The sequence below is a fragment of the Myodes glareolus genome, chromosome 27, assembly GCF_982192425.1.
Source record: "Myodes glareolus chromosome 27, mMyoGla1.1, whole genome shotgun sequence".
In the NCBI taxonomy this organism is placed as follows: domain Eukaryota; kingdom Metazoa; phylum Chordata; class Mammalia; order Rodentia; family Cricetidae; genus Myodes; species Myodes glareolus.
In genome coordinates, this window is record NC_142052.1 from 6,079,466 (window position 1) to 6,106,770 (window position 27,305).

The window sequence follows — 27,305 nt, forward strand, 5'->3', positions numbered from 1 at the left end:
ACTGGTACAACTCTGCATTTTGATTAGTTCTAATTTTCTGTAATAGTTTATTTTGGAATTAAAGTTTTCTTCGTTCCAGGTAAGATTTACACTTACATGTGGATATATTGACAAATATTTAGAGTGTAGTTAGGGATTGTGTTCCTTGGGGAAGCATAGAGGGAGCCCAGGAGGCCTTGATGCTGCAAAGCAAACCACAGGCAGCCAAGAAATGCTAAGAGCAGTAAAAATTGTCTGGGCAAGGGAAGAGAACTTTGTTATCAGTTATCAGATGGTCAGCCTTGAAAACTAAGTAACGTACAGACAGAGTAGGATGTGCTTATGTATTTAGGATGTGTATGTGTGTGTTTCACACAAGAATTGATGACAAAAGGTGCAATTAATATTTAAAAGAGGAGAGTATTCATGAGAGGCTTTGAATTAAAGAAAAGGAAGGAGAAGATTATGTAATTATAATCTCAAAATAAAAGAATTTATGTAAGTATATTCATAAAACATTGTCTGCTGCCACTAGATGGCAGAAAAGAGCTGAGATCTCATATTAAACAATGTTCTTAATTCACTGCATCCCAAAAATCTCAAAATATTGCTAATTAAAATAACACACAGAGATATATATATTTATAAATTCAAAAACAAATATTTTAAATACAGAAAAATAAAATTGCAAAAACATCAATACTGTGACCTGATCCTGTCTACAATATTCTTTCTGTCATATTCAGTGGCTTCCCTGCATGGTGCTCAATAAATATACAGTAATAAATAAAAAAGTGAAAAGATATATTCTTTCTCCTACATATCAAATGTATGCACTCAGTAGATTCCATTTTTTTCATAATTGTATCATTTTTTTAAATGGTAACAGAATTTAGTTTCTCAAAAATGGCAGATTTGGCAACAATTATTCTCAAATTGAAATAAAATTATCTATATAGTGATATAGATTATTTCTATATTGAGTTAAAATAAAGAGCGTTCATTTCATTCATAGATAATTTCCTATACTATTTTCTAATTTGAGTACATTTTATATATTTTTCTTATCTGATTCTCCTGGACAGTATTTCTAGTACTACACTAGATAGAGAGAGTAAGATCAGGTGACCTTATTTTCTTCCAAATCTTACAGTAAACGTCTTTGGATTTTATCCTTCAAACACTAATCTGCCTGTACTCTTTCTTATGCTGAGGTAAATTCCTTCTACATCCAGTTGTAAAGAATACTTTTTTCAAGCAATAGATTACCTTCTTCTTTGGCACCTCTTCAGATGAGCCTGCAATTTTCATATGCAGTTGCTAGTGTGATTCATCTTGTTAATTGGTTTATATATGCTGAACATTCCTTGCATCATGTTAAATCCCATTTTCTTTAAATGTATAGTTCTTTTTATATGTTGCTTATTTCTGCTTTCTATTATTTTGTTGAAGATTTAAAGATTTATTAATTTGTGTGTGTGTGTGTTTGCATGTGTAGGTGGCACATGTATACACACAGATATGTAGTTTTATGGGGCAGAAGGGGGCTTTGGTGTCCTTTTTATCAGTCTCCATCAAATATTTTATATGACTGGAGACCATTTGCTCCTGATCTCCCAGACCCGGATAATTATATAGAAACTATGTTAACTACAATACTGTTTGGTCTATTAGCTCAGGTTTCTTATTAACATCTTAAATTAATTCATTTCTACTAATCTATGTATCACCATGAGGCTGTGACCTACTGATAAGGTTTTGGCATCTCTCTTCAACAGCTACTTGGTATATCCCTGACTATATATATATATATATATATATATATATATATATATCTTCCAGCTTGACTACAGACTGCTCTGCCATAGGCCAAAACAGCTTCTTTATTAACCAATGGCAATAAGAAATATTCACAGCATCATCTGATTCTGGCTCTTTTGGGAGTCTACAAAATGTCAACCCACCATCTGGGCCATGGATCCACAGAAGAGCTTTTAAAAAGCTTTTTAAAAAAAAAAGGGTGTCTGGACCCACAAAAGCAGGACCCAAGCACAGTTTCTTGGTAGCCACGTTTTTTTTTGATAGCTTCTGTTTTGCTGATGGTGAACAGAGGTGTAGCTCCTTTAAGAGAAGGCTTTCTGACTCAGCGTTAGCAGCAAACACTACATGGCTTCTTAAAGAAATGGTGGCTTCCTGGTTCGTGCTGACAGCACGAACATTGGCTGTTTTGGGAGGTCCTTCACCTAGATAGGGTTAATGAGCAATGTACTACAAGTTCCTTAATGGCAACATAGTCCTGCTGCACCCCTGGAGCCGGGGTGGTGAGTATGGTGAGCAGAGACAGTGACGTATCTCCACCATGTTGGCTGGGATGGAGCCAACAGGCAGAGTCATAGAGTTGGTCCTAGCCTCCCCCACTTAGCATGAAAAAACGACAAAGAAAAAGACACTCCTGGACAGAAAATTATTACAGATACATAATAAGACAGATTCAGACAAAAAAGACCTCTGAATGGGTCACAATGTTAGATAAATGCACATGGACTTATGAGAGAAAAGAAAGAGTACAGAAAGTCATAGATTAAAGGAGAAAAGATTTAATATTTAAAAATTAAATATTAAAAAGTAATAATTTAAAAAAGCCATGTAAAGATGAAAGTACACAGAGTCTGGATTATGCATATTATGGTGTTTTCTTTGAATTTTTTAAATGCAGAGAGACATTTGATTTTGGGGGCTGCTAAGTTAAACACATATATTTTAAAGGTATCTTGACTTCACAATTTGAACCTAAGGATATGTCATTTTGGAAAAGATGTTCTGCTCTTGTTTCCGCAGATGATGAGAACCTATAGATTCCTTCCAGGTTAATGTAGTTTGATGGAACAAGATTCCCCCTCTCCTGAAAGGTCTCCATGAACCCTAAAATTACTTTGCCCAACAAACAGCCGTAAGTAGTTTGGAGAAAACTACACCCAAATTCCCAAAATGATTCTTTATAAATATTTGCTTTAATTTAAAGTGGGATCTTGGTCTATTGCTACAAATTTAAGGTGAAATTTGTTACACTGTATATGTGTATTTCTGCTCTTGTTAAGGTATTGTTTTACGCAGCTCATTTAAAAATGTAATATATATAAATACAGATTAATAGTCATCATGTTAATTATGTTTTCTAGATATACAGAGACATATTTCAGTTTGATATGTAATCTTGAAAGACTTCAAAGGCCTACAGATTATGGCATTTAAAATTTTAAAGAATTTAGACTTTTCTGAACTGTGAGACATGTCTTTTTCTGGCAACACCAATCCAATTACTTCAGAGAGTTTGATGGGCATTGAAGAAACATGGTATGGAATTTGCCTTCAATGTGACAAGGGTAGCCATTTGGACAAGAAACTGGGCTTGCCCAGACTGCTTGACCATGTGCTGTTTGTACTGGACATGCAGGACCCATAGAAATAACTGCTGACCTTGCCTCCAGAAGGTGAGACATTTCCTCGGGGTTCCTGGTTCATGAAAGAGTCTACATCCTGCAGGACCCAGAAAAAAGTAACTGACAAACTGCAAATATAGACAAAATAGTCTTCCAAACTTCCCGTATCATGGAAAAGTTTGCCGGATACTATAGGCCTATAGGCTGAAGATGGCTGCCACAAGGTTACATAAGAACTTTGGGTGACTCTCCAGGCAGCCAGATGTCTCATCAATTCTAGAGTTTCCAAAGTTGCTTACAATGCACTTCCTTTTTACTTAGGTAATATTGTATCCTTCTGGAGTGTTTCATAGAGTTGAAGACAAATAGTTATAATTATAGATTTCCTTAGCTATGATAAAAGATAATTTAGATATGAAACTTTAGACTCACAAAGAACTATTGCAACTGTAATTCTTGCTTGATACCTGTTTTGTTATATGTAATTTTATTATGTTAAATTTAAAACCTTCCTTTTTATTTAGACAAAACAAGTCAGATAATGTGGGACTCCCCTCTGTATGCTGTGAATATGTTTTACTATCATTGGCCAATAAAGAAATTGTTTTGGCCTATGGCAGGACAGAATATAGCCAACAAAGAGAGAGAGAATACGTGGAGTCAGGGAGACATTATGTAGCTGCCAAAGTTGACAGACTCAGGAACCTTACCAGCCAGCCACAGCTATCATTGTGATGCATAGATTAACAGAAATGGGTAAATTTAAGATGTAAGCATTAGTTAATAAGAAACCTGACTAATCAGGGTTGTAATTAATAGTTTCTGTGTGATTCTTAGGGGCTGGGAGGCTGGGAATGAACGAGCAATCTCTAGTTACATCTCTAAGTTAGGGTCTACCTTTAAATCTGGGACTCAGATTTACTAATTTAAACTGGAAACTAATGAACCTTAGCTATACTTCCATCTCTTTTTCTCTTAGAACTCGGGATCCATGTGTACAAGGGACGCCAGGCAGGCCTGTCTCTCTTAGAACTGGGGATCCATGTGAATGAGGGATGCCAGGCCTGTTTGATGGGTGCTGGAGTTTGAATATTTAGTCCTCATGATTACATAGTACATGCTTTTAATCACTGAAACAACCTTCTTGTCCCTATTGAAGATTTTTGCACAAAATTTGACATGAATCAACCTAGGGTTTTCACATCTCATGGTGTCTTTGAGAAGCTTCAGAGTCAATGCAATGCTGCTCTCAGAACGCTAAGGAGTGTCGTCATCAATGTTTTCAAAGAGTTTGGACAGGAATGATATTAATTCTTTAACTGTTTGGTAGAATTCTGCAGTAAACCATTTGATCCTTGGTTGTTCTTTGATAAGTTGTTTTGTTTTGTTTTTCTTCTGATCCAATCTTCTACTTGATGCTGAACAGCATAGGTTCTCGTTTTATGACTACAAATCGTAGTAGATTTTATGTTTCTGGGAATTTACCCATTTCTTCTAAGTTACATAATTTGTGGTAATTGTTTATGATTTCTGACAATGCTTTTGGCTTTTATCAGTGGCAATGTCTGCTCTTCCATTTTTTGAGTTTACATGCGCTTTCTCTCCAGTTTTCTTTATCAGACTAAAGATTTGTCAATTTTACTTACCCTTCAGACAAACAGCTGTTGGTTTTGTTTATTTGTGTACTGATTTCAAATGCCATGATCATTAAGAACATGTCCTAAAGATAACAAGACTCCAGAAAGCTGTTGTTAAAAGTAAACCAGTTTAATAAAAGTTCAAGTCAGAAAATTAACACAAAAAGTCTGTTGCATTTCTCTACCAAATAAGGAAATAAAGACACATTACAACTAATAGGAGCAATAGAAAAAACTGAAAGCCTGCATTTAACATCTTTTCCTCCAATCTGATGACTATATCTTTTTATTTCTTACATTATTTCTCAGGATAAAATTCTAACACAGTGACAGTAAAGAGTGGACTCTACCTCTAGGTGGAGACATGTCTTTGCTAGACCTTAGGGTAAGACTGGCTGGTCAGGGACCTGACTAAGGTACTGTACCAGGAAGGCAAGTCATCCATGAGAAAATGTACTTTTTCTCCTGAGGGCTCCTGCCCCTCACCCCCTCGGTGCTCCTGAGAGCTACCCTTGGGGTCAGCTGTGTCTCCCTGTCTTCCTGAGTCCTAACTCATGAATGCATACCTATTATCTATTTTCCTCTTCTGTCCTCTTCTTTCAGAAGGCAGCCAAAACCCAAGTATGTGTTCCCTACCTAGTCTTTCAGCTTCCTTACTATTCCTCTAACTCTCCCCTTGATATCATGTGGCCTACTTGTCGGCCATGTAACTGATTCCATGCTGACTTAACTCAAGCAAATTAACTTTCTTTCTTTCTTTCTTTCTTTCTTTCTTTCTTTCTTTCTTTCTTTCTTTCTTTCTCTTCTCCACTCTCCTCTAGGCAGCTGCCAAGAATTACAGCTCATCTTCCCTAAGGTTTTTCGTTTGAATACTAATTGTCTTTGAGTTTCTGAGCCCATTCTTAAATTCTTTTACATTTTTATAGATTTATTTGTTTTTATTTTATGTGTGTGGGTGTTTTGCTGCAAGCATGTCTGTGTAGCATGTATATGCATGGTACCCACTAAAGCCTGATGAGGGTGTTGGATCCCCTGAAGCTGGAGATACAGAAAATTATTATCCACTGTGTGGGGTCTGAGAATTGATCCCGGATCGCTTCGAAAATCAGCAAGTGCTCTCTGTTTTTCCAGCTCCTTAAATTCTTTTTCTAATGAGACTAATGATCCAAGAACAGATCCCAGTTTTCCTGGTATTGTATGGCACTTCACTGAGACTCCCCAAAATTTCTAGTAACAGTATTCTATACCAAAAACACGTAAGGTTATTACAGTAAGAAATAGATCTGGGCTTAGTGGGACACACCTTTAATTCCAACACTTGGAATAAAGATTCAAATGAAATTCTGTGAGTTCAAGGACAGCCTGATGCAACTAACTCTTTTCAGAATAGTCAGTGGTATACAGTGATGTCATGTCAAGAATGATAATAATAAAATAAAGCAAAAATGTATTAACAGAACTATATCAAACTAAAACATTCTGTACAGCAATGAACAGAGTGAAAGGTCAACCTACAGACTGGGGGTGCAAGGAGTGAACTGTTATCCCTAAGACAACTGCAGAACACAGTGATTGACTTCAATAGGCATTCCTCCAAAGAGAAAAGTGTCACTAGTATGTGGAAATCAACGATGGAAAAGCAGTTACTTGGATACTAACCAACAAGAAATCTTCTTGAATATTGACTTTGAATGAACCTATTTCCTGTAGGATAGCACAGCTGAGAAAACACTGTGTCTTCGAGGGAACTGTCTCAATAATGATTACTGGAATGTATGCCTGCAACAAGGAGACAGTCTCATCCTTTCTGAAAGCCTGAGACATGTCCACAGAGAAAGAAGAAAGACAGCAGGAAGGAAGTTGGGGGCCTGCGTTTCTTTGAGCCTTGAGCTCTCATCTCTAGCCTTTAAAGGTCAGGAAAACACCAAGCTGGCTCTGCACATAACTCTGGAGTGTGGGGTTCCAGCAAAAGCTCAGTTCTCGGCTGTGGCAAATCTCTTCCACCAAGGTCAAGACCTTATTTGGAAAGAAGTGAAACTTGGAATCAAGACATCTAGAAGGCATTCCGCTTGAAATGCAGCCTTTTCTGAACCCCCTAGCCCTATGGAAATGGCCCAACACACTCTGTAAATGAGTAGCTTTCTCCATTAACTGGAAGGCGATGCCCTGAAATTTTCTTCGCAGGTAGGTGACAACGGACTTTCACGTTCTCGCCTGATTACCAGACTGTTAGCTAAGGTCCCGTGGACATACATCCTCAGGGGGTAAAGTTGATTTTGCCATGGAAGAAGAAATGTATTTCAGTTGAGTTGCAAAATGGAGCAAGCACAGACCAGTAGGAGCTTCAAGGGAATGCGTGAGATTAACTCCTGAGGATTGTGAGCTTGACAGATTTAGTTTTGTTACAAAAAAAAAAAATGATAAGGGAATTCATCAGTGTGAGAGTAGAATCTACGAACCTAGCACAAATCACAAGGGACAACATTTTACTGCTAAATTTCCCTTTAAGATGGAAAAATGAAAGGGCCTCATGAAATTAAGTAAAAATAGATTTTTTTTCACAGAAAATAGACAAAAGCAACAAAATGATTTTTAAAAATGTGATTATAAATAAAAACTATGAGAAACAAAAGTTTTCTGCTGCCCATGCTCTATAAGGGAACCCCGAAATACTGCATTATTCAATATATCAGTAAAGAATTCCTAATGTGCAGTGTCCCTGCTGAGAATCCCAGCGGAAACTGCCTTCTGCAAGCCAGCGCTGGCGGCAGACAGTTGGCAGACTCATCGCAATTGCAGTGGGAATGAAAGCCTGCTAATAGGACAGAAACCATCCACACGAAGAGTCAAGATCTAGAAAAGGCCGTTAGAAGCAGCGAGGTGACATGAAGGGTGGGAGAGTCTGTCCCAATCCAGGATGAGGATTCTCACTAGGGTGGGATTCTCTGCTCCACACAGGAGTTTGCGGCCTGTCAGCTGTGATACTTCTACAGTGAAATAAATTAAAGATCTCTCAACCTGAAGTTTAAGGCAGATACTCCGATGAGAACTCAAGCGCTCAAGCTCAGGACCCAGAACTGAGGTAATTTGCAAAGTTTATCACTAGAAGAGCAACTCAGTTCTTAGTAGAAGGAAACCTGCTTCAGTAGTACCTCCGCACAGGCCTTTCTCCAAGGGGAAAATCGGGTCTTTTTTGTTTGCTTTTGTTTTTTTCCTGCAAGTGATGATTTTAAGTGAGGAATATCAGTCACTCTAACTACCACTGTACACAAGGTTCAAGCTGAATATAGTTTTTAGAGTCAGTGGCATCACCCTGACTTCAGAAATCAGATCCTGGAGGTCAGGTGAAATAAACAGTCTCTGGCCAAGTCCAGCTTAGCCCAAGTCCAAAGCAATGGTGAGTAGTTCATTTCCACTTGCTGAACATAGTCTAACACCCAGACCCATAATCACTTAGAATGTGAGCTTTCAAGCGCAAAACAGTGTTAGTATCCTAGCCTGTAACAAAGGCCAAAAGCTTTGAAGCTACCCCCTCCATGACAAGACGGTATATTAAAGACATCATGAGTTGCAGACAGATGAAGTATAAACTAGATTAGTGCTACTCAACATACTTAGAGGGTGATGTGGGTACTCTTACAAGACCTTTCACTACAAAAATCAGAACGAGAGGAAATAACCTCAAACTCTGCGCAGAAATAGCCACACTGTCAACAGCTGGGCCGAGTACAGCACTTGTACTCGAGGGAGCAGCTTTGCCTTGGGTGCATATCAGGAGAATGATGATTTGAACAGTGTTCATTATACCCTTTGAGAAAAGGTTCCAGATCATAAAAGGACAGGAGGTGGGGTCAGGATCTGTCCCTAGTGCTTGAACTGGCTTTTTGCAACCTATTCTCCATACTGGGTTGCCTTGCCTAGCCTTGTAAGGGGAGGAGCTTGGGCCCAGTTTTCTGAACTTGATGTGTCAGAAAGGGAGAAGTTTGGCCCTGCCTCCCCTTGATGTGCCATGTTTTGTTGACTCCCCTGGGAGGCCTGTCCCTTCCTGAACAGAGATGGAAGAGGAGTGGATGGGAAGGGCCTAGATGGGAAGTGAAGGGAGGGAGGAACAGGAGGCAGGGAGGAAAGGGAAACTATGGTCAGTATGTAAAATAAATGAAAAAATTAATAAAAAACGTTTTAAAGAAAAAATATAGACAACAATAAATGTTTGTGGTCCCATATTTCTGTCCTAGTAAGTCCAAGGGAACCACCACAGCTGTTGGGTTATAGAGGCAACGCTCTCCCATTGTATCTGCAGTGCCACGTTGATCATGCAGATATATAAGATAAGAAAGTCGCAGGCTTGATAAGATACATGCATAAAAGCTTGGGAAGAGTAAAATCCACATACTTCCAACAACAGTTACCTCAGGTGCCTTATGTTTTGTCTCCATGCATTTTGATATATTGTGATACTACCTTAAAATAGCCAAGAAAAATTATTCCACCTTGTATTCCCTATTCACCAGGAAGACAAACAAACAAGCAAACAAAAATTCAGCACCTTTAAATATTAGACTGACTTATTTTCTTGGTGTGTTCATAGGGCTAAAATGCAGATCTAAACTGTCTTCAGTGGAGAGTTCTACAACATTAAAAATGAAAAGAAAAAGAAAAAGAAAGCCTGAAAACAGAAAAACATGTTATTTCTAAAGTGATAATAATAAAGTATCTATATGTGAAATATATTAAATGGTTAGTTCTCACAGGCCAACTGAGGCAAAAACTGGGTGGTGTTATCAACAACACATAGCAAACAAAAAGTATAAATATGTCTAGATCAGGACCCAAGTGAGCCTCAGGCTTTGGTGTGTCCATGGCCTGTACACTATGCATTCAAAGTCTATTTTCAGTTACATAGGTGTCCCGGGTATAAGAGAAAAGAAAAGTCTAAGTCTATTTATTGGTTGGTCTTTCTTGGTATTTGGATGTCAACAGAAAGTTGAGCATTGTCTGGCACAGCTGGTGAGACAGCCACAATAACCTCTTGACATTTCTCTTTCTTGATACTCATCTTACATTATTTTCTCTCTTGGGCAGAAGCTCTATGGCAACTTTCTGAAAGTTCTGCTTTCATTCAACCATACTATCTGTTTTCAATATTTATCCTCCAAGTACCGGTCAGTAAGCAGTGAATATATGCTAAAAAAAATGTAATTTTCCACCTATAGTAGGGGGAAGCTTCTCTGATAATGGCTGAGCAAGGCACTAATCTATGAGTATAGCAGAATGTTCTTAGCTGTCATTTTATTGCTATGTCCCTATAACAGAATAATAGTATTTGGTTTTCTTAGCCCTAAAGTCTATCCAGTAAGGTTCATATCAGGTATGGGTTCCTATTCATAGAATGTGTGTCTCTGCTTGTTAGTTTTTTGTTTGGCCTTTTTCTTGTTTGTTTTTTTTTTAAAATTCTGGTTTGTTGATTTGTTTCTCTTTGTTTGCCTATTGTTTAAGAGAGAGAATAAAGTTGGGTGGGTTGGGGGGTAAGAAGATCTGGAAAGAGTTAAGAGAAGGGAAATCACAATCAGAAAGTAATATCTGATTTTTTTAAATAAGGAAAAAATAAAAAAGAATTGAACTTTCAGACAATTTGAGCTAGGATAATCCTATCTGACTTAAGATGTACCTATTTATACAAAACCCAAGCAAGTAAAAATTACATTTCCTTGCATTGCAGCTGATAAAAAAAAAAAGCAGGAATTTTCAGAACACCAAAGATACTGAAGTTTGTTAGTATGTAGGACTACATAGTCCCCATGGAAGAGTTCTCAAAATAGGAGCTGAAAAGATGTCTAAAGAGTTAGGAGAACTTGCTGATTGATCTTCTTGAGTACCCCAATTTTCTTTCCATGACCCAAACCAGGTGGCTCACAACCGTCTGTAGCTCTAGTTCCGGGTAATGGAATACTCTCTCCTTCAGTGCTAAAGGCACTTGTACCCACATGGCGAACATATAGTCTAGGAGACAACCCCCATACACATAAGTAAAAACAAGTTTATCAGAAAAGTCTATTGTTGACAAATATGAAATTATCATACACAATTGAACTTGTCTTTCAAAAATGAACATCTCATAGAGGCCTTATGAAGAATGTAGTATTATAACATATATTTTATTTTCTAAATTAGTTCATACAATGATCACCATTTTTAAATACATTAAGACAGTTATTGAGATTTCATCATTATAATCTGAGTACACCTTCAGTCTATTTTTGCCTACTTATTAGGATGTCTCAGTAACTTTCCTAAAGGTACACAAGCAGATCTTTATGATGTATAAACTTTAGCACAGATGCAGCAGTAAAATTCAGATGTATCAAAGCATGTGACAGGCTACACAAAAGTACTTGAATATGTTGAAAACCCTGGTGCTGTTTCATTGTGGAAAAGCTGTGTTTTCAAAGACCTTTTCAAACAGAGCAAGCGACATGAGGATATAGTGACTTTTTTCTAGTTAAAGTCAAAATGTCTTCTGTTAAAATTATTTTCTCTTCTTAATAGTTCGACATCTTGACATCTCCTGTCTGGCCATTGAATAGATATTGCATTTCTGTCACTGATGAAAAGAAAAACACTGGATTAAAGCCTTAGTAAAAATTTGAATATTAAGTATTAAAATATAGCTTGATTAATAAAGATAACACCAATGGAAATAGCGAACAATATTAGGATTATTGTTATCGCTACTATTTTCACAAATGTTTCAAAACTTAATTTTAGTAAAAATGAGAATACACCCCATGATACCAGGTTCACCAATAATTAATCAAATAATCTCAAATGTATGTTCATTGGATTATGTATAATGTATGAGAAAGAATAAAGATAAGGGATTTAGATTAAATTTAATTGCCTTAAAATCATAAGCATATATTAATTTCTTCTTATCATTGCATTCTGCCAATGAAATTCCTTCACTCTCTCTTATTAAACTGCATGAAGCCTCTTGGGCCCTTCAGGAACCCTTCACTCCACCATCACTAACACCTTGCTGACTCCATTTTTCTAGGTCCAGAAGAGCATTCTCATTGAGAGACTAACAATGAATATTAACCACACAGTATTTGGAAAATCTCTTTAACATTCTAAGTGACCATAACCATTGTTGGAGCTCACAACTGAAGTGAAAAATATGCCTTGAAGTCACTTAAGATTTAAGACTGTCAGTCCACTGTGTCATCGAAATATTTGCTTAGCCTGCCTGTAAGAGACCATTGTAACAGCCAACTTTACTTGCTTTGACCATCCCATGTATCAACGTTCGCAACCTTATCTAAGATAAAGCTGCAATCTTTAATTATATACGGCTCCATGCCCCAGAGTAATGTGTATAAGTACAGAAGTTTAAAGTAACTTCCCAAACTCTAACATAAGAGTTAAACACAGCCATTCATAGCTATCAACGAATAGACAGCATTATTTGTTATCTGGGCCAGTGAGGACCAGTTGGAGTGATTTAATCCCTTGCAAAAATCTGTTAAAGGTTTCTGTAGGGCATTCATTTGTCCTCCCATATAATGTTTCCTATGCTCTTCAATAAGTATAGATTGAAGATCTTTGTCAGGGACAGATAAACACAGCGCACACACACACACACACACACACACACACACACACACACACACACGCACACACACGCACACAAAATCTATACAACAGATAGACACACACATAGGAATAGCCATACATAAACATAGGGACAAACAAATTCAGCAGACAGGTAGGCACAGATTGAAACTCAGGGAACAGAGAACCAAAAGCTCAGGGAGCATGAAGTAAAAGTAGAGAATTCAAATCTGAATTCAAACTGCTTAAACAACTCCCAAAGGAAGTGCTTTTATTTTTTCCCCCTTCAAGGTGGCATAGATGCAGTATTGATGGCGAGGAGTTAACCTCTAAAGTGTTATAAAAATCCGGGGTGGGTTGGGGGGAAAGGTGGAAGAGCAGGAGATGGGATGGGAGTGGGAACTGGGACTGGTATTTAAAATGAGAAAGGAAGAGATTGTTTCTAAAAAATAAATAAATAAAATTTTTAAAAATCCACCCAGAGAAGAAATCTACAAGATAATATACATTGTATATATGGTAGGTAGATACATATTCAAGCCTAAATGAAACATTTAAAATAGTCTAACCCCAATCCACTCACTAAACCAAAATACTGTCATTTAAATACTTTGTGAGGGAATTGGGGGTGGAAATGAAGACTCTGATACCATATTACTCAGATGCGAAACCTGTTTCCATATTTGTCAGTTGTGAATCTTATATAACATTTTTAAAAATGACTTTTTCTTTCTTTCTTTTGTTAGTGTGAATTGGTGTTTGTCTGCAAGCACATCAGTATGAAGGTGTTGGATGCCTTGGAACTGGAGTTATAGACAGGTATGAGCTGCCATATAAGTGCTGGGAATTGAATCCAGGTCCTCTGGAAGAGTAACCAGTGCTCTTAACCACTGAGCGTCTCTCCAGCTCCCCTCCCCATATCGATTTTCTTGACTTTCCTCTGTATCATATCTTCAAAGTAAAACTGATAAGGTCGTACCTAGCTCCTAGGATGGTTGAAACTTAATGAGTTTATGCATGTATACCTTTATATAAAACTTTACATGAAAACTCTGAGGATTTTTATAGAAAATTCCTGAGAAAAAGGTAGGACCTTTCTAATGATGAATTTAGAACACAGTATGTGAAGTGCAGTCCTAGAACCAAAGGCCTTAATGTAGTGATCAAATTAAATACTATATGAGATTAGGGTTGAGGGGACTCAGCTGCCACATGAAATGGTCTTTGGGATTCACTATCAGGCTTTGCTTTGGTTCCTTTTTAGCATAAAGAGGCCGTTAGTTTGTTTCCCAGTCACCTGGTAGCTCAGACCCGAAATAATCACACAGAAACAATATTATTTAAAACACTACTTGGCCCATTCGTTCTAGTTTCTTATTGGCTAACTCTCACACATTAATTTAACCCATTTCTATTAATCTGTGTATCACCACAAGGCTGTGGCTTACCAGGAAAAATTCTGTTATCTATCTCCGGCGAGGCTACATGGCTTCTCCTAACTCTGCCTCCTTTCTCCCAGCATTCAGTTTAGTTTCCCCTGCCTAGCTCTGTTCTCCTCTGCTCTGCTATAGGCTCAAAGCAGTTCTTTGTTAATCAGTGGTAATCACAGCATACAGAGGGGAACCCCATATCACCTTTTCTTGAAATAAGAAGACCTGAATGATAGATTTGATAGGAAACACAGTTGCCTAATATTATTTTGCTTTATCTCATCTTATCTTCAAGATAAAGGTCATAATCACTTACAGAATCATGAGGAAATGGAAGAGAGAACATGGTAAATAAATATGTATGAGTAAGTTGGGTTTTACCTATGGAAAAGACAGTGTGTGAAGTTGATCCTGACTGGCTCAGAGCACTCAATACTGATTATAAAACAAACAAACAACAAACAAAACAAACTATAGTAAACCTTCCTGTCAGGTTTGCATGTGCAAATACATATACATATATGTGCAAATGCATATAAAACTAATCATTGATCTTTCATGGAGCAGTAGCACTCCATATGGAATGTCTGGAGAAGAAGGCATTTTTGCAACTCTTGTTCCAAGTTGCACAGAGTGATAAGGAAAAGCTTTGGAAGGGAAATCTTTGACGGAAGATAAAGGTAATGCCATGGAACTTGGATTCCATATAACAGAAACAATTAGAAACAAAATTAACTTGAGAAATGGGCAAAACTGTATTAGCTTTTAGTCAATAAAAATATTAACAAAATTAACGCTGTATTTCAAATGAGAAGCATATCAAATCATTCCTTAAACACAAAAATAAATAAAAAGCATGAAACAAATAATTGGATATTGATAATAACCATGTTCCCCTACCTGGGGTCTACCACCCTGCACTTGTAGAATAATGCCTTCCACATATGCACACACATGATAATCCAGTACCCATAGGAAGTTTGCTGTGATTTCTTTTCATGTTTTAAAGTTCACATCTTTCCTTATACTTTGATGTAGAAGTCAAAATAGCATGGTAATTCACACATACACACTCATGTGTGGTGCAAAGAGGCATTAAACTTGTTCCTGGAAATGGGTATGTATTCCATGACAAAATGAGAAATGTGTGGCATATACCAAGAACGCAAATAAAAGCCACGCTTGAATTTCATTTAGCTCGTCATCAAAGGGTGTTCATGTCTTGTGCTGCATGTCTTGGGCCCCAGAACCTGACGATGGTGATGTGGGAGTGAAGAAATGTCAGACACACAAGCACATATGCAGAGAAGCGGGGATCCGTTAGGCCCTGCTGCAGAGACACCAACTATACAGCAACCTGATGCTCTTGCACATTTATCGTGTTCAGCAGAGGAATGGTGCTAGCTAGCCTCCATAGGGGCACCGTCGCAGGGTTCAGTTACCAGGTAGAAGGAAGCTGTGCAGCCTGTTTGGGAACTCACTGGTCAATCATTGGTAAACTATTGTATTTTGACCAAAGGGTGACTTTCCAAGTCCTCAAAAACAGCTTCACAAATTCCCTTTGGTATGTAACGTTGGGGTCCTTGTCAATAATACACATTCACTTAGGACTTCATATGATTCTTACACATTAACTTAGGACTTCATATGCTTCTTACCATGCACTCAGGACTTCCTTCCCTCATCAGATATTTAAATAACTGTAACGATGTGTTATGGATGGCAGTTTATTAACTTGAAGGATAAAATCATGGTTGCTTATGGGGACAGAGAGTAAAGCTTATAGTACACATCTGAGTCATTAGAGGCATAAAGTGGTTGTTCCTTTATTCCACCCTCATCCATCCAAACTTTTGTTTTGGGTACAAGTGTCAGTAACTCCTGACAATAATGACAGCTACAGACTACAGATGAAGGGACAGACTAGTAATGTGTGGGAATTAAACAATGAAACTATGACTCCAAAGCATTCCCAAACTCCAGCCTCTCTTCACCTTCTGCACATGAATCAAATAGTACATATTGTTTACCTCGCTTCCTATTTCAATAAAATATCTCCATAGCTTATCATCACACGTAAGACAGAGATACAGAGACACACGGAGATAGAGTCCAGATGTAGAGCCTTATGCTATCTTAGGACAAAGATAAGTTATCATGTGATGTCCTCTATGCTGTTTTACTCTCCTCTCTCCTAAATTATGCTTTTAAAAAAGTCTATGGAAAAAAATAGGTTGTGCCTGATTGTACATATTGTTGTGATTAATCCCTTAAACTATGAAATTTACTTTCTTAAAGGTTACCAATAATATCTTAAATAGAAAACCCCCTTTAATCAAACACAATTTGAATGTCTAGTATTTATTTAACTCAAGGCATAATAGTTTAACTGGCATCTCGTATTGTCTTCAGAGATGTTTGTAATAAGGTTAGCAGAGATCAGTGTTATTATATATGCTGGCAATTATTTTCTAAGCACAGTGGAGACACGTATATTCAGTAGTGTTTATCCAGACGCTATAAATTCTATCCTGCTTTCAAATAGGGGTTAGATATTTGAGAAAGTTAAGTGGGTCAGAGTGATCTAAATTTTGAAAACTACATAACCAGCATGTATTTAAAGATGCCCTTTACCAAAGAACAAGGACCTGACACATTGTAACAGAGTTACAAACTGCAAATGTCACCACAGTATCAGAAGTGATGGGATATATTTGGGGCTCTCTACGCTTAAGGACAGTGAAGACATTTTCATCTCTGTCACCCAGTGAGTTTGGCAGCATGTTCTTTGCCTCAAACCTTTACGTCCTGTAGGAAAAACTGGAATATGATTATTTCTCTCTTTGTAAACTGATAAGGAATGAACATTGGAATGCTTTTTTGCTCATGTGGGTTTAGATTTGTAACAGGTTTCTCCAATGTTATTCATGAATAGCTTGTCAATATGCAATAGAAATGAATATCATATTTGAACTGTTAAAAAATACAAAAAGAAAAGAGTAAGGCAAATTAGGGGTAATTTCTAGGCCTGAAAAAAAATGATTAATTAAGGCTGTTCAGGTGAAAATGGAGATAAATGGGAGTTAATAGAAGTACTCGAAACTACTTAAATCAATAATGAGGTCTGTGAATTTTTGAAAGATACGTTTCAAGAAAAATGTGATCACAAAAGGAAGCAATGGCTATTAAAGAGTAAAATAACTTATAATGTGCATGGATATTTTAGCATAAATGAGTACCTAGAGTTTCCTTAACCAGTATTTTTAACATAAAGAAAATTTGACAATGTGACATGAATCACCCAATAATGCACTGTTATGAATATTTCCATGTTTTAAAATCAGGAGCTTCTTACCAGTATCCATTGCATGTCTGTCATAAACTACTGATGGCTGGAAGAAGCAAATTTATAACTATTTTATTCCAAATTTTTATCACTATATACAGTTGTTGATCTCATTAACCATCTCATAAATATTAATAAAAAATGCTTTACAATATGTTCTATTTTCCCAGAGTACTTTATACCTCAAGAAATCTGACAACAGGGTACTTAACTAAATACTATTTATCATTATTAAATAATTATTTATCACATTCAGAAGGCTTCCTTACAGTTTCAAAGCAATTTGCTGGTTAAAACTTCACTCAGTTCACTGATCACTATTACACAGCGTCTCCAGGATTCCTAGAAGGAGCATGTTGGATAGCACCTTCCTATTGGATTTCTAACAACAGGCTTAGAGAAATCAAAATTGGGCCAATTCTTTCCTAAACTGTGTGTCATAAGGACCTGAGTAAGGGGTATATAAGTAGAATATTGATTATGTAAGAAGTATTTTTGAATTGAGTGGATATTTGGAGGCTAACCTCAGCAGAGAGACAGTCAGTCTCCTTCCTAAGGTTTGTATGATCCCTAAAAGGATGAATGACGTCAGGAGAAGTACCTTAAGAGAATAGTGGGAAAAGCAAATAACAGTGATCTACCATCTCAGGCCATGCAGTTAGGCAGCAGAAACAGGGCAAAGAAACATTTTGATGAGATCAACAAGGGGAGGACTTAGCATAAGGAGGTGATGAGCAGAGAGACAGGAGCAGGGCATCTCAGTCCCTAGAAGGCAGAGCAGAAGGTTCCTGAGGTGACATCTCAGACCCTAGAAGGCAGAGCAGAAGGTTCCTGAGGTGACGTCTCAGCACCTATAGGGTAGAGCAGAAGGTTTCTGAGCTGGCATTTTAAGAGCCCATGACAGTTGTTAAAAGCTTTACTTTTTTATTTAAATTGTGTGTGTGTGTGTGTGTGTGTGTGTGTGTGTGTGTGTGTGCAGGTATCCTTCAAGACCAGAGGTATCTGATTCTCTAGAGTTGGAGTTACAGGCAGTTTCACGCCAATGGTTTTAAGTATTGAGAACCAAACTTGGGCCCTCTATAAGAGCGATATGTTCTGTGAACTAGTGAGGCATCTCTCCAAGCATATCTGAGAGAGTTGTAAATCTAATCTTATTTGTTTTATTGTTTGAGACATATGCAGTGATATCACAGTTTAAAGTGAGAAGACAGAGATGTGCTAGAAATTAAGAGAGAAGGAAGGACTATGAAATGGTATCATTCAAAGTAGGGAAGTTAATTTATATGAATCTATAGTTAGTGTGGTTATGTTGAGTTGTCATTTGAAAGCATTGTCTTAAGTTGGATTGAGTTCAGAAGACAGAATTATGTTATTTTCCTAGGCAACGTGAGGCAGCTTCATATTGCCACACAATAAACTGATACACGGATTTCATCAGGATTGGAGAGTTTCCCTAAATGAATTTAAATGAGATGGTGGAAGAAAAACGTGAAATGTTTGTTGGTGGAGTCAAGATGCTAGAAAGTAGATCCCAAGACAGACAGAAGCAAAGTGTAACATTGGATGAGTAATAAGGAAAGACAATGCATGGGGTTCTGGAGATGGCTCCAGGGTGAGGGCCCCTGCACTGTGGTGACCCCACAAGTATTACACAGTTTGTGTCTCTTGTACACAGTTAAATGCTGGCCATGGTCAAGCATGTCTCTAATCCTAGAGATGGGATAGAGAACACATAGCTCAGAGGAATCCCAACGTTAACTAGTCAGCCAGTCTAGCCATTGAGTGCTGGTCTCCAAAACTAAGACAAAAGGTGATTCAGAAAGATATCTAACATTGACCTCTGTCTTTCATATGCCCACATACACACACACATACACACACACACATGCACACACACACGGGGGGCTTATAGAAAGGAGAGATAGAAAAATGCACCACATACAACAAAGAAAAAATTAAGAAGCATGACAATCAACATAAACGAGAGAATATACAACTGAATATTTTTTTAATCAAATTGGAAAATAACTAGGGAGGATATATTTTTAATCTGTACTTTTGAAAGTGTTAAAATTTTTCTTTGCAGTAAAGTCTTGAGGGTAGCCATGGGAAAGCTTGTCGAGACTAGGGAGAATGACTTAAGAGGAAGAACAAAGGAATTCAAGGACTGACTGGTCAGGATATATGTTGGCCAATTTTTGAGAAAGTTTAATATTCCATGAAAGATGCCAGAAGACACACAGAGAAAGACACCTTGGAGCCAGAGAGCAAAGTGCTCAATTAGTTAAGTTGTAACTTGAACATGGATAGTGTTTGTAAAATGGTACCTATGTCAAAATACAGTAATTTGAAGGAGGAAAGAAATGTGTACAGGAAGAGGAAAAAGGATTTAAAACTAAGTTAGTGATTGTCTCTACAATCTTGGAGATATTAGGATGTGGCTGCACATAGAACTTCAGTGATACTTCTCTTCAAGTGAAAAAAAAACCCTTTGTATCAGTGAAGAAGGTAGAAGAAATCACGTGGGCAATGAACACATACCCATGCCTACGAAATGACAGAGCAAGAGTGACGGATGTGTAGGCTTCTGGGGACATACTTAACTTAGACTAATAGGGAAAATCAGAGACTAAGAGACTGCGGCACTGTGAATATGCACGCAGAGTCCTAGAGTATAAGAAAGCCAAAAGAGAGGAACGCTGCCCAAGTGGAAGGAAAGGTTGTGAAACATCTCGGAGTTTGTAAACCAAGTTCTGTGCCAAGATAAACATGTGTGATGCTTCTCCATTTCCCATCTAGAAGCAGTGCAACTACTTTGTGTGAACACTCAGGCTAACTCCTGTGCTTTTTTCCTGTTTGTTCTGCGGCACAGAAACTTTGTAGATTTCTGAAATTCTACAGAACTTACTACATGCAGTTCGCAATTGAGAACGTATCAAGTGCCAGCATTATTTCTTCCAATATTTTACTTATTTTTCTCCTAGCTGAAACACAGGCTGATGAACAGTGAAATTCATGTTCGATATCTCCTTAAAACTTTCAAATACTCTAAAATGATCTTTATAGTTAGATATTGACTAGTTGTCCATTGAGTTAGTATTATTGATTTGACTTATTTAAGTTCTACTTGCCTTGGTGTTGACTTGAAAATATTTTACTTGTCAAAGACACTGAACCATGTATAGTTTTAGACAGATCTATTTCTGTTGCATCATGGTTTAAAGTTATTCTTTTAATGGCAATCTATGTCACATCTCCTCTTCCTAAGGTGAAGAGGGACAGAAAGTCTGTAAAGGCCAGTGGATGACTGCCGGACACTGTTTATGAGACACCACAGAACAGCTTTGCGTATAAAATCACAGCACATACAAGAGCTGCACATGATAAAGCCAGGCCAGGTCCCAGCATGGAGTGGAACAGCGGTAATGCAGTCCCACCCCTAGCTGAGGAGCTATTGACAATCCGTGGTCTCTAGGAGAGGGAAAGTTTGTTTTCTCTATGGACACAGCTCTCGTGGGGGCTAATCACGCCCCAGTAGATGGCCCTACTTATACACATACTGGCAGCACAGTCTGAGAAGAAATCACCTTAGTTTGAAAAGAAATACTGACATTCCCGGGGAAAGGTGCTAGAGGGGGATTTGTAGCAGGAAGAATGGGAAGGGTGGGCTTGATAAAACCACACCGCATGCATGTATAAAATTCTTACTTAAATAATAAAACCACAATTTTAAAAAAGCATATACTCAGTGAATATCCCAATAGAAAGCCTCTCATGAGACAGTTTGACACGTGACAAGTATTCAGTGAATAACTGAGTTGCAGAAAGATGAACAGGCACCAGTTACCCTTAGCAATGACCCCGCTAGATTATCTATGTAATTTAATTTCACCTAAAGAATGGAAAAAGGGGGACCTGAAAGCTATCTCAGCAATACCGGAAATCTATTTGACCTCTACAGATGTATCAGCACTGGCTCTTGCCTCCTTGTTGACATCATGAGCATTAAATCATTGAAAAGTGGGTGGGGACTCTAACCCCCCACCCCAAGTTTTGCTTACCCTTTGAATTGAATTGACTAAACTCTCTATTCTGTTTATGAATTCCTGTTTACCAGCTCTTACTCACAAGTGTTTTTCTGTTGTCTAGAGTCTATGAAATGGAAGAAAATAAACACTCTGAACTCTACAGCCTGTTTTTTTTTTTTTTTTTTTTTTTTTTTTTTTTTTTTTTTTTGTCCTTACTTTATCATTTCCAGGCAGCAAGTTTGGTCTTGTATTCAGTCTGAAGCCAACACTCAGTGAATCTTCATACCTATTACAGAACAGATTTGAAACACTCACTTGTTACCACAAAATACGTTTTCCCATGCTACTGTGAGGAAATAATGAATGATATAACAGTCTCCTTTTATAAATCAATAAGTATACCTACCCTACATATGCAACAATTAGACAATGCTAAAAGTAGCCTGAATAGCCTCTGACATGCTGTAATAAATAACTGGTTGTGTTTAAAGTTCAGACTGTAGTGCCTATTGTTAGTGTTTGATATTATCTCTTACATAAATAAGTGATGTGTTTTGATGGTATGCAAAGAAAAATTGCTATAAAATACTGCATTCTTATTCTTCTTACCTGAATTCCCCTTGTCACTGAATAAACAAAATGATTTATAAAGTACCATGATATCACCAGTAGTAAGATACCAGGACTGTATTATAATTCTCATTTCAAATCTGACTTTGCTCTGCTACAATCCCAGACATAGAAGTGTATTGTGTGGTCAATAAACATTGATGATTATAGCTACTTTAAAAATCAATATAAAATTTACAGGTAAAATTTAACATTTCAAAGCCCCAACTGACATTATCTATATCTAAACTTAAAATAGATTGAATCACTTAAGATTCAACTTGTAGAGCCTCAGACTTCTTTCTCTAAATCACCGAATCTGCTTTACCTTGGTACCTGTGCAACTTCCTTTCCATTGAGATGTGGTTGTCTCTGCTGTCTGTAACAGTGAGGAAACAGTCGTGAGCAGGCAGGAACACTGGAAGGAAGGAACCAAATACAGGGAGTGTCGGTGCAAGGGGAATTCGGTGTTCCCTTTTCTTCCCTGTCCTCTGCTGCTTTCCTTCCCAACAGTGAATTCTCTTCTTCTTAGACCATTCAGTCCACTTACTATTACCTGTACGTACTTACTATTACCTGTACGTATAAGAATGAAGAAAAATCTACGGAACATGTGTAGTCTCTTTCAAGGACTGCATCCCTGAAGAAACTGACTCCCCCACCCTAACGCCAATAGCAGTGAATTGCCAAGAGCTTATCAATCAGGGATGCGAAATGCCTCCCCCGCACTGCTGCAATTCAGGTTGGCTTGATCTTGTGCAGATGTTATGCATGCCGTCTCTGATGTTGTGAGCGCATGTGTGCGGTGGCCCTCCCATGCCCATCAAAGGAGTCTTACATTTCTTTCAGCTGTCCTCTTTTTTTTTTCTTTTTTTCAAACCTTCTTGTTAACCCTTCCTTCACCTTCGGATCATGCCACTTTGTCTTTCAGAATATACAGTCAACTTTTCAGGGTAAGGCCCATAGTTGGGAAGAATAGATTTGTATGAAAACAGTTCCATTCTTATGCTTATGAAAAGGAGAACCAATCACCCTTAGTGTAGATAAAGTGTTTTCAGCATCTTTTCTTTAATTTTGCTTCCAACTACTCTTCAAAAGACCATTGTGCTGACCCTTTCTCAGTACAGCTTCCTCTGACCAGTTTCCTGGAAAGCTGTGTGCATTTCAGCCACACCCTTATCACGCTGCTCTGTGATCTGATTCTTTCTCTGTTAAAGGAAGCATTTGTGCAGAGCACACACGATCTGTTACTCTGCCTGTGTTCTGCTCACCTCTCCACAGCCCAACCATGAGAGATCCCAAGATGCTTACTGGGTTACGTCGAGCCTTCTCTGATTACCCTCCAGTTGCTTTGGTCTCTTTGCGACTGCTGTCTATTCTTTGATAAGCAAATATAACCAGAGATCCTGACCTTGATTATGCATATGGACAGTTAAATTTTCATTTATGATCATTTTTTTAAAAAATCAAATGGCTCTAAGCTAGAATCATCTCATCAACAATTTTAGTAGCAGATATTGGCTTTCAGGCCGGAAGGTTTTTGCTTAGCACTCAAAATCCACATGTAAAGCAGTTATCATGATGAAGCATGAAAAAACAACACAGAAATTTCTTCCAAGTCTTTGTCTCCATTTCATCCTTTTTTGAAGGCATACCTGATAGATTTCATTATAAACTAATTCAAAGGGAAGCCACGACAAAAATCTTACTCTTTGAAGAGGCACCATGCAACTGCATAGAGACACATCATAAAGAGAGCTCCCGTGAGAGTGAGGACTGCAGGAAACCAGCTGTCGGGCTTCCAGTAGTGTGAGATCTTCCTTAGGACGGACGTAGTGATCTGAGGGAATGCAGCAAAAACGTCCGAAGCATCAGCAGTGCAAATGTCAAAAGTATAAAATACAGTGTATACTGAAAGGATTTCTTTATGTTCGTTTTCTTTATAATTATTCCTGCTAGGGAATCAACTCTTTTTGAACAGAAATATGTCTTTGTGGAGTCTATGAAATTCTTGGCAGGCACAAATTAATGACTGCTGGCTAAAAGACACAAAGAGTGAGTCAGCAAGTATTATTTCAAAATGAACCGCAGCATTATTGGCCTTTTCTGCCTCCTGCCAAAAAATCTCAGAATGTTTTTGCTCCCAGCATATAAATTCCCATTACTATCTGAGCTATGACCATTAAGAAACCACTAAGAAGCAGAAGGTTTTCATGGATTTTGACTATTGCCCTTGCCGAAGGCACAGCGGCATCCAGAAGATGGCAGTAGAAGACAGGGTAAGCTTGTAAACACGCGCATTAGGTGTGACATTTAAGGTAAAGGAATCTATAAAGCTAATTTCACAAAGATGGCATGGAAATAGGGAACGCCAAAGATGGAATTAAGGGAGGCCTTTGCCAGAGAGGATCTGTCAACAGGAGAGGTGGAAGAAGTCTCATTGCTTATCCAGTTGAGTGAAAGGAACCCTAGCTGTGTTGAACGTTGGTAGTTGTTAAGATTAAGCATCATATGACTAACCATTTTGCTTTACAGTACACAAGTGTGGGCATGTCTGAACAAAGGAAGATGGTGAAAACGGATTAAGCTTAAGGGATGTCCATTAAAACGCTGTGATCCAATTTTTATGAATAAATAGTGTCGTGCTGAATTTCTAAATAACAAATAGATTGAAAGGTGGACTATTTGCTAGTCACTTCGACATATAGCTGTATTTTCAGGTCATTAAGAAATAGCTTTGTGTGGTGCCACACCCTTAGAGTTCCAACTACTCTGGAGGCAGAGGCTCAGGGATTACTAGTGCCAAGGAGTTCGAGTTCAGAATAGTAATACTCTCTCAAATATATTTGCCACAATATAAGAAAATAGATCCTAACCTGCGCTTGTTCAGGCTTTCTCCCTTCTGCCCTTTCTCCCTCTCTTTCCTTCTAACAAGTACTTGTTGACTATTTGCCTTGCTCTGAGAATTATCTGATAGAGGTCATACACAATCTGAATCCCAGACACAACGTTTACTTACCAACCACTGTGGACCACGATTCATCAAAACACTTTAGTTAGTGATTTCTCCTAATTCCCATCTCAAAGGAGTGGGGCTCACCTTGGGCAATCTGCAGAGGAGGAGCTGAGCTGAATGGTACCGGGCATCCTGGACAATGCCAAGTCCAAGGCAGCAATGGAGTTCACATACATGTCTGCATGTCTCTAAAGACCACAAGCTTTTTTACACATTCTCAAATATGTGCCTTATGCTGCATACTCTCAAACTTAACAATTTTAATTTTTAAAAATCCACCCTATAGGAAGGCAAAATACTCAAACAGCCATTGTAGCTCTCCCTTACACACAGCCATCTGTAGCAAGTTGACAGCTCTTGACACCTGGTATGTGTCAAGGTTACTTACTTGACAACAAGCAAAGATTTTTGAAGTGGCTTTTATTTTCTCATGTGCTCACATAAAATTTATATAATGCCTTTTGTTTGCAAAATGCCATGCTTCATTGTGAAATGTGTCAGTCTTCTAAGGTGAGTCAGGATCATACCGAGACGTGGTGTAAAAAGAGCAAAATCTTTCTGCAGGTATTAATACAATGTCAATGGATTGCATTTACATAACATGTTTATTACAAGACCTTTCATTTCTCTGGCTTCATTTGATACTTATAAAACCCTTTGTACAACACATAGAATTATTCTAATCCATCTAGTAATCCCTGTACACTCAGTAAATATTTAGAAGTGTATTTTGTGTTGGCTGGACTCCCTTGCTACACACTTCCCATTGTGTGACTCAAAACAAACTTGAAATTACTGGATGTAGGATTTTATATTTTTATCGCCCTCTCACAAGGCATATTAAGCTATCGCTTTACGCTTTCAATGTTTTCAAGTCTGTTGGCGACACCAGAGCACAGAAGTCACAACAGAGATCAGTGCTTGCTTGAACTTTCGCTATAGCACCTTCCTGTCTAACTTTCTTGTCTCTGTTCTTTTTTTTTTTATTTTTCTTTCTTCCTTTTTGCATTTTGCATTTTGCTGCTCTCCAAGCTTTGCTGATCTGCTAATATCTTCGCTATCTCTGTATCAGGCCAACCTCTCTCTCCATCTCAAGACACACTTGATCACTCTTTCTCCTTTTAGGAATAAATCATGTGTTCTCGCATCCACCCTTCCTCATCTGTGGTTGTTGCTTAGTGTCTGCTCTTCTCGTTCTGTCCATTGAGACCTACCTAAAATTCCACTATCTCTTCTGGGACTTTCTCAGATCCTTCAGGCCAGAATTTGATATGATGTCTGTCCTACATTTGTTTAGAGTGCTTGTCAAAATGACTTGTAACTTAATTTGCTGGAAACCACCCTCTGGACTCACGGGAACATCTTGTATGCTAAGACCACTTTCTTCTATTTTATACCTTAGTTGCTATACTAGTCACACGATTCCTCAAACTTCAAGCTTCACTGTTTCTTTAAGGATTGCTAATGATCGCCCTGGTTCTATCATTTAGTAAATCTGAGACCTTTAGAAAATAATTTAACCTCGAGAAAAGAATTCGGACTTTCAACATTTCAGTTTTCAACTTTGTAAAGAGACAAAAACCAAACCTTTGCGTTTGATTAAATCAAATCACTTTTTAAATGTGAAAACTCAAACATGGCTGTATTTAGAAACATAAATCTCACTACTAGGTAAGAAGTCTTATTCAAATATTAGTTACACAATGTTATCCTAAGAAAACTGACTTTAATTATTAAACCCCACACGACACAGAATTCATCTTAAAATGTGCATTCATTGTTGTACAAAGTGTATGGTTTCTATATTTGTTTAGAAATGTAGGGTGGGAGATTTTCAAATGCTCCCACGTTTGCCTAAGCAGACAACCCAAAGGCACTCATAAACTCAGACACTGGAGTGGTGTCTCCTCCTGGTGAGGAAGGTAAAGGCTGAGGACACAAACTGCTCAGGACTGGTGGACCATGTGTATCGTCAAACATTTCTCTCACCCATAGGCAACTCACTGGTGAAAACAGAAGAATTCCCTCTCATCTGTCACTCGGCCATGCTCTAAGCTTCTCACTGCTGCATGCAGCTAATTAATTTCGTTTCTTAACCTCAATTACCTTACAAAAAGGACAGTAATAATGCTCTTCCCTGTCATGGAATCTTTTGCCAGTGTTCAGGATCAGAGTCACAACAGATGTCCAAGGCTGCCTGGTTGACCGC

The 27,305-nt window shown here is 37.9% G+C and overlaps 1 protein-coding gene across 1 annotated transcript in view; it reads right to left on the reverse strand.

Moving 5' to 3' along the window:
• The window catches only part of LOC125399984 (cadherin-related family member 3-like), a 124,954-nt gene that overhangs the window by 14,937 nt on the left and 82,712 nt on the right, over positions 1–27,305 (reverse strand). Inside the window, exons 19-21 of the mRNA XM_087902227.1 lie at positions 23,790–23,920; positions 22,409–22,498; positions 21,688–21,757 (exon numbers count right to left, since the gene is read on the reverse strand). Coding sequence (XP_087758353.1) covers positions 21,688–21,757; positions 22,409–22,498; positions 23,790–23,920 — 291 coding nt within the window. The remainder of the gene's footprint in view (positions 1–21,687; positions 21,758–22,408; positions 22,499–23,789; positions 23,921–27,305) is intronic.